The sequence below is a fragment of the Vollenhovia emeryi genome, unplaced genomic scaffold (genome assembly GCF_000949405.1).
Source record: "Vollenhovia emeryi isolate VEMERY1.0 unplaced genomic scaffold, V.emery_V1.0 DF940485.1, whole genome shotgun sequence".
Classification (NCBI taxonomy): Eukaryota; Metazoa; Arthropoda; class Insecta; order Hymenoptera; family Formicidae; genus Vollenhovia; species Vollenhovia emeryi.
Genome location: NW_011965881.1, coordinates 1 through 8,730, shown reverse-complemented (window position 1 = coordinate 8,730; position 8,730 = coordinate 1). Strand labels below are relative to the sequence as shown.

Here is an 8,730-nt window from a genome sequence, read left to right as displayed (position 1 = left end):
GACGATTTTCGATAATTTTTTTCTCGTTAACTATTGCGAAAATTGCAAAATGTTTCAGGACTTTTCTGTTCATCTCGATCCGTTCTACCTTCTCACGAGCTAGTGGACAAATGTTATAACTCACCCTGTATAGTCAATGTTGCAAGCAAAAAGTATTTGTGTTTTTGAGTAAATATTATCTAATTAAGTGTAATGCACCGGAATCATAAAAAATAAAAACAAATAATATTATTAATAATTATATTGCGCTTGAAAGAAAATAATTTTACTAAAGTGTAAGCTAAGCTTGAAATTTGTGATAACAGTATTTCAACCATCTACATATTTACATACTTATATAACGTGTATATACATATGTATATCTATATTAAGTTAATTTATAAAATATAAATAATGGAGCTATTATCTAAATAAATTATGCTGCGAATTAATAGAAAAGTTGACTTTGTAGAGTAGTCAATAATTTGAAAGAAATATTTTTTCTCAAAAACGGATATACTACGTATCCGATTGTACACTTAAAACAATAAAACATATCTTCTGCTTACAACTGATTATTAATATATATGTAATACAAGACATTTTTAATTTCCTCATACATATATGTATATCTACTTTTAGAAGCATCAAGCACTACTCTATTTATAACGATATTCTACTTACAATCATATAACAAAAAGAATATTTAAACTGTGTTTTCTATGTTTAAACTATTATACATATATTTATTAACTAGATAAATTTTCCACGCAAGAATTTGCCATGTACACGAATTGAACTAAGATTAGTAGATACGTGGTAATGTTACTTATTAACTAAAAAAAAACAATATCATTAAACAAAGCTAAATTAAACACTTACATTTATTGAATAAAAATTAGTAATAACTTACTTACCGATTTAAAGAGTGTAGCATCTATATTAATCCACTTTGCGGAAAATACATTTTCACAATGTAATACTTGCAAGGAAAAAAGCTCCAACTACAATAACAAAACAAAAAATTGTCAAACATAGAATTGACAGATACAATCTCCTAAATTTAAATCTGATGAACTAATGTATAATAAATGGAATTAGTATATATATAAGGGACGCGATGTAAAAAATACATAAAATATGCCAGTGAAATTATAATTTCTTTTAATTTACCTCGTATTTTGTTTGCTCATTGTTGGTGTTGTTGAATTCGTCGCGAACTGTAGTTTTGATCGCCAGTGCTTGATTCTTCCCGGTTTCGCAAGCCCATACTATCAATACTACTTTAATAATATAATACGTTATAGATACAATTAGATACGTGTGAAACTCCAGTTTTTCAGAATTGTTCACGTACGCACTTTTATGTATTAACACTACGAAGTATAAGTACATATTGAAGGTGATGTGAGCGAAAGCCATAAGTATTGTCGAAACAAGGTGCAAACTAAAGACACTTGTTAACATTCGTACTGTGTCACTGATTGCCAAATGCTGTAGTTTTCAGAGCTGTGATCTCCAGCAGTATGAAATGATTTCTCTGCGCACGATAGGCGCCGCTCAGAAGGCATAGCTCACCATTTGTCAAAATTTCCCGCAAATTCACCAGATTGTCGTTGATTTGCTTGAAACAAGCTTTCAATATACAAACACAATTCATATACAGCATATCCATTTGGTACACGAAGAGAAGTATGTATACAACCACAATTTTGCGCAGGAAGGCAATGTTCAGAACACAATAGAATCTCCACAATATCACAATTAGAAACAGGAGTAACAAACTGTCCTTAGCATGAATTAATCTAGATAAATTCTGAAACGATTGCGGGGGTAATTTCAACGAAACCTCCATTATGTTCCGAAGTAAACGCATTCGTGGTCCAGTAAAAATAAATGTAGTAATAACTGCAAAACCACCAAGAATATGAAAGCAGATAAGTTCAAGTGTTTTGGGTACTCCTGCGCCTTTGACTAGAATATTGTTAGCAATATTGATATCATAGAAATTAATTGAATAGGCAGTGCAGAAAACGCACATAACGAATGTTGATAGAATATAGCTTGGTTTGTAAGTCTTGATGTTCGCAGCGTTGTACTTGTATGAAAAAATTCCCAGAATGCGGCAAACAGTGAAGCAAGGATACATCAACGATGCAAAATCCGTAGCGCGGAATAGCTGCCATATTTTTCTTCTTCTTTTATCTTTGAGTCTTTGGAACTTTATGAATGGATTGAACATCTTCGCTGAAGTTGTGGGAAATCAATAATATATGTCACAGATTATAACCTGAAAAATATTACTTATGTTTTCAATGCACTTTACTTTAACGTGTTTGCAAAAAATTTCTCTTCTAAGTGCAAGTTTCTTGGTGAATCTACGACGAATGCGTAAATCGGTGTACAATTCTCCAAGACTACACCAGGTGAGTTAAATTTTGCGACTGTTACCATATGTACGACAAAAGAATACTGTCAAACTGGTAATTCATGATGTATTTACAGCTTTCTCTTTATCATCTCGAATTATCAAAGTAATGTTATATAATCGCTGTGTCATAATTTATGTCTTGCACATGCAGAACATGTTTAGTTAAACATTGACAGGACGTTATCAAGATATCTCACGATCTTCCATTAGATACAGCATAGGTAAATTGAAGTTTTAGTAGGTACGTATTGTGCGGAAATAAAGTCAGAAAAATAATTTTTTAAATATAATAATAAGAGGCGACAAAACTAGAATATTTTAGGAAAATATTCGTGAATATTCTAAGGTCACTATTATCCGTTTTATGTTTGTGTATACATAAAACTAGATGGATCACAACAACGATTATTTTACACGTTGTATCTCCAGAATGCAATTGTCGAGCGAAGAATACCATGGTTACTTGACGTTTAACAAAATATCCCTTTAGCCTTGTCTGTATGGTTCGCGGCAACTTTTTGTAGGTTTCAATTTAACTGCACTGACAATGGGTATACATAGGACGAGCAGTGTCGTTCATGCATTCAAAAAGAAGAAACATAGATAAATATTACCTGTATATGGAAAAATATATATAATTATGTTCCTTCATTTATTACATAGAATTATTAAAAGATTACTAAAAAAACTACTTAGGATTGTTCTCCAAAAACAAAACGTTCTACATAAACATTAGGTGAAAAATATGGATTTTTATTTCGGATATCGCGTTTTACTTCAGAAATATTTGCAGGTACTATTTCGTATTAAATATTACAATCTATATAGTAAATGTTGCAAGCAAAAAGTATTTGTGTTTTTGAGTAAATATTATCTAATTAAATGTAATGCACAAGCATCATAAAAAATAAAAACAAATAGTGTTATTAATAATTATATTGCACTTGACAGAAAGTAATTTTAATAATATGTAAGCTAAGCTTGAAATTTGTGATAACATTATTTCAACCATCTACATATTCACATGCATATATAACATGTATACATATGCCTACATATCAAAATTATATATGAAGGTAATTTATTAAATATAAATAATGGAGTTGTTATCTAAATAAATTATACTGCGAATTAATAGAAAAGTTGACTTTGTGGAGTATTGAATAATTTGAAAGGAATATTTTCTCGAAAATGGATATACTACTTACAACTGATTATTAATATATATGTAATATAAGACGTTTTTAATTTCTTCATACATATATGTATATCTACAAATTTTAGAAGCATAAAGCACTATTCTATTCATATCGATATTCTACTTACAGTCACACAAGAAAACGAATATTTAAAATGTATAATATTACCTATGTTTAAAATACATAGATTTATTAACTAGATCAATTTTCCACGCAAGAATTGTCCATGTACAGGAATTGGATTAAGATAACGAGATACGTGGTAATGTTACCTACTAACTAAAAAAAAAAAATATCGTTAAAAAAATTTAATTGAGCACACTTATTTTTATTAAATAAAAATTAGTAATAACTCACCGATTTCAAGAGTGTAGCATCTATAGTAATCCACTTTGCGGAAAATACATTTTCACAATGTAATAATTGCAAGGAAAATAGTTCCAACTTCAATAACAAAACAAAAAAATGTCAAATGCAGAATTGGTAGACACAATATGATAAATTTACAAATCTAATAAACTAATATCTTACAAATCGAATTAGCATATACAGGACATGATTTGCAAAATACATGTAATATGCCACTGAAATTATAATTTCTTTTAATTTACCTCGTATTTTGTTTGCTCATTGTTGGTGTTGTTGAATACGTCGCGAACTGTGGTTTTGATCGTCAGTGCTTGATTCTTCCCGGTTTCGCAAGCCCATACTATCAATACTACTTTAATAATATAATACGTTAGACATACAAATGTGAACTTATCATACACCAGTTTTTCAAAATTGGTCGCGTACACATCTTTATGTATTAATAGTACGAAGTAACAGTACATACTGAAGATGATGTTAACGAAAGCTATAAGTATTGTCGAAACAAGGTGCAAACTAAAGACACTTGTTAACATTCGTACTGTGTCACTGATTGCCAAATGCTGTTTTTTCAGAGCTGTGATCTCCAGCAGTATGAAGGGATTTTCCTGCGCACGATAGGTGCCGCTAAGAAAATATAGCTCACCATTCGTCAAGAGTTCTCGCAAATTCACGAGATTGTCATTGATTTGCTTGAAACAAGCTTTCAATATACAAACACAATTCATATACAGCATATCCATTTGATACTCCATGAAAATCATGTATAGATCCATAATTTTGCGCAGGAAGGCATTGTCCAGAACACAACACAATGTCAATGTTACCACAATTAGAAACAGGAGAGACAAACTGTCCTTAGCATGAATTAATCTAGATAAATTCTGAAACGATTGCGGGGGTAATTTCAACGAAACCTCCATTATGTTCCTAAGTAAACGCATTCGTGGTCCAGTAAAAATAAATGTAGTAATAACTACAAAACCACGAAAAATATGTAAGCCCATAAGTTCAAGTCTTTTGGGTACTCCTACGCTTTTGAATCGAGTATTTCCAGCAATAATGACATCATAGAAATTAATTGAATAGGCAGTGCAGAAAACGCACATAACGATTGTTGATAGAATATAGCTTGGTTTGTAAGTCTTGATGTTCGAGGCGTTGAATTTGTATGAAAACAGTCCCATAAGGCGGCAGACAATGAAGCAAGGATACATCAACGATGCAAAATCCGTAGCGCGGAATAGCTGCCATATTTTTCTTTTTCTTTTATCTTTGAGTCTTTGGAACTTTAATGATGGATTTAACATCTTCGCTGAAATTGTGGCAAATCAATAATATATGTCACAGATTATAACCTGAGAAATATTACTTATGTTTTCAATGCACTTTACTATTAACCTGTTTGCAAAAAATTTCTCTTCTAAGTGCAAGTTTCTTGGTGAATCTACGGCAAATGCGTAAATCGGTATACAATTCTCCAAGACTACACCAGGTGAGTTAAATTTTGCGACTGTTACCATTTGTACGTCAAAAGAATACTGTCAAACTGGTAATTCATGATGTATTTACAGCTTTCTCTTTATCATCTCGAATTATCAAAGTAATGTTATATAATCGCTGTGTCATAATTTATGTCTTGCACATGCAGAACATATTTAGTTAAACATTGACAGGACGTTATCAAGATATCTCATGATCTTCCATTAGATTACAGCATAGGTAAATTGAAGTTGTAGTAGGTACGTATTGTGCAGAAATAAAGTCAGAAAAATAATTTTTTTAATAATTAGAGGCGACAAAACTAGAAAATATTTTAGGAAAATATTCGTGAATATTCTAAGGTCACTATTATCCGTTTTATGTTTGTGTATACATAAAACTAGATGGATCACAACAACGATTATTTTACACGTTGTATCTCAAGAATGCAATTGTCGAGCGAAGAATACCATGGTTACTTGACGTTTAACAAAATATCCCTTTAGCCTTGTCTGTATGGTTCGCGGCAACTTTTTGTAGGTTTCAACTTAACTGCACTGACAATGGGTGTAAATAGGACGAGCAGTGTCGTTCATGCATTCAAAAAGAAGAAACATAGATAAATATTACCTGTATATGGAAAAAATATATAATTATGTTCCTTCATTTATTACATAGAATTATTAAAAGATTACTAAAAAACCTACTTAGGATTGTTCTCCAAAAACAAAACGTTCTACATAAACATTAGGTGAAAAATATGGATTTTTATTTCGGATATCGCGTTTTACTTCAGAAATATTTGCAGGTACTATTTCATATTAAATATTACAATCTATATAGTAAATGTTGCAAGCAAAAAGTATTTGTGTTTTTGAGTAAATATTGTCTAATTAAATGTAATGCACAAGCATCATAAAAAATAAAAACAAATAGTGTTATTAATAATTATATTGCACTTGACAGAAAGTAATTTTAATAATATGTAAGCTAAGTTTGAAATTTGTGATAACATTATTTCAATCATCTACATATTCACATGCATATACAACATGTATACATATGCCTACGTATCAAAATTATACATATATGAAGGTAATTTATTAAATATAAATAATGGAGTTGTTATCTAAATAAATTATACTGCGAATTAATAGAAAAGTTGACTTTGTGGAGTATTGAATAATTTGAAAGGAATATTTTCTCGAAAATGGATATACTTACAACTGATTATTAATATATATGTAATATAAGACGTTTTTAATTTCTTCATACATATATGTATATCTACAAATTTTAGAAGCATAAAGCACTACTCTATTCATATCGATATTCTACTTACAATCACACAAGAAAACGAATATTAAAATGTATAATATTACCTATGTTTAAAATACCTAGATTTATTAACTAGATCAATTTTCCACGCAAGAATATGACATGTACAGGAATTGGATTAAGATAACGAGATACGTGGTAATGTTACCTACTAACTAAAAAAAAACAATATCGTTAACAAAATTTAATTGAGCACACTTATTTTTATTAAACAAAAATTAGTAATAACTCACCGATTTCAAGAGTGTAGCATCTATAGTAATCCACTTTGCGGAAAATACATTTTCACAATGTAATAATTGCAAGGAAAATAGTTCCATCTACAATAACAAAACAAAAAAATGTCAAATGCAGAATTGGTAGACACAATCTGATAAATTTACAAATCTAATAAACTAATATCTTACAAATCAATTTAGCATATACAGGACATGATTTGCAAAATACATGTAATATGCCACTGAAGTTATAATTTCTTTCAATTTACCTCGTATTTTATGTGCTCATTGTTGGTGCTGTTGAATACGTTGTGAACGGTGGTTTTGATCTCCAGTGTTTGATTCTTTCCGGTTTCGCAAGCCCATACTATCAATACTACTTTAATAATGTAAAACGTTATATATACACTTGTGTACTTATAATACAGCAGTTTTTCAGAATTGGTCGCGTGCACACTTTTATGTATTAATAGTACGAAGTAAAAGTACATACTGAAGATGATTTCAGCGAAAGCTATAAGTATTGTCGAAACAAGGTGCAAACTAAAGACACTTGTTAACATTCGTACTGTGTCACTGATTGCTAAATGCTGTTTTTTCAAAGCTGTGATCTCTAGCAGTATGAAGGGATTTGTCTGCGCACGATAGGTGCCGCTCAGGAGGCATGGCTCACCATTTGTCAAAATGTCCCGCAAATTCACGAGATTGTCATTGATTTGCTTGAAACAAGCTTTCAATATACAAACACAATTCATATACAGCATATCCATTTGATACACCAAGAAAATCACGTAAATAGACAAAATTTTGCGCAGGAAGGTAATGTCCACACCACAAAACAATCTCAACATTAACATACTTAGAAGCAGGGAAAACAAACTGTCCTTAGCATGAATTAATCTAGATAAATTCTGAAACGATTGCGGGGGTAATTTCAACGAAACCTCCATTATGTTCCGAAGTAAACGCATTCGTGGTCCAGTAAAAATAAATGTAGTAATAACTGCAAAACCATAAAGAATATGTATGCAGGTAAGTTCAAGTCTTTTGGGTACTCCTACGCTTTTGAATCGAATATTTCCAGCAATAATGACATCATAGAAATTAATTGAATAGGCAGTGCAGAAAACGCACATAACGATTGTTGATAGAATACAGCTTGGTTTGTAAGTCTTGATGTTCGAGGCATTGAACTTATAAGAAAACAGTCCCATAATGCGGCCCACAGTGAAGCAAGGATACATCAACGATGCAAAATCCGTAGCGTGGAATGGCTGCCATATTTTCCTTTTTCTTTTATCTTTGAGTCCTTGCAACTTCGATGACGAATTGAACATCTTCGTCGAAGTTATGGGAGAAAGATAATATAAATCATAAACACTATAACCTGAGAAATATTAATTATGTTGTCAATGCACTTCGGTTTGAACGTTGCGTTTGCAAATATTTCTCTCGCAAGTGTAAGTTTCTTGATGATTCTACGACAAATGCGTAAACCGACATCAACTGCTCAAAGGCTATCTACACCTGGAGAGTATATTTAGCAACTATTAACAATTGTATGACAAAAGAGAACACTGAAACCGATAATTCATGATGTAATTGCAGCTATGTGTTTATCACCTCGAATTATCAAAGTAATGTTATACAATTGTTGTGTCATAATTCGTGTCTTGCACGAACAGAACATGTTTAGTTAAACATTCAGTGGTCG

At 31.0% G+C, this 8,730-nt stretch overlaps 4 protein-coding genes across 5 annotated transcripts; all 4 read right to left on the bottom strand.

Annotated features, from left to right (window-relative positions):
* Positions 1 to 892: 892 nt before the first annotated feature.
* Positions 893 to 1,425, bottom strand: LOC105555979 (the record flags this gene model as incomplete). Its single annotated transcript, XM_012003031.1, has 2 exons — positions 1,153 to 1,425; positions 893 to 983 (listed from the first exon to the last, which is right to left on the bottom strand). Coding segments are annotated over exons 1-2 (340 nt in total), but the record flags the coding sequence as incomplete, so codon positions are not given.
* A 31-nt stretch (positions 1,426 to 1,456) lies between these two features.
* On the bottom strand, positions 1,457 to 2,221 carry LOC105555978. Its single transcript, XM_012003030.1, has one exon. The coding sequence runs from the start codon at positions 2,219 to 2,221 to the stop codon at positions 1,457 to 1,459; it is 765 nt and encodes a 254-aa protein (XP_011858420.1).
* Positions 2,222 to 4,211: 1,990 nt separating this feature from the next.
* Positions 4,212 to 5,288, bottom strand: LOC105555976. The gene has a single exon (XM_012003029.1). It carries the CDS (start codon positions 5,286 to 5,288, stop codon positions 4,212 to 4,214), a length of 1,077 nt encoding a protein of 358 aa, XP_011858419.1.
* Positions 5,289 to 6,713: 1,425 nt separating this feature from the next.
* On the bottom strand, positions 6,714 to 8,037 carry LOC105555975 (putative gustatory receptor 28a). 2 transcript variants are annotated; one of them, XM_012003028.1, is made up of 4 exons: positions 7,510 to 8,037; positions 7,286 to 7,395; positions 7,032 to 7,118; positions 6,714 to 6,953 (listed from the first exon to the last, which is right to left on the bottom strand). In XM_012003028.1, the coding sequence occupies exons 1-4, from the start codon at positions 7,985 to 7,987 to the stop codon at positions 6,876 to 6,878; spliced, it is 753 nt and encodes a 250-aa protein (XP_011858418.1). In that variant the 5' UTR covers positions 7,988 to 8,037; the 3' UTR covers positions 6,714 to 6,875. The 2 variants fall into 2 exon arrangements, with proteins under 2 accessions (XP_011858418.1, XP_011858417.1); XM_012003027.1 differs by having other exon boundaries at positions 7,286 to 8,037.
* Positions 8,038 to 8,730: the final 693 nt, after the last annotated feature.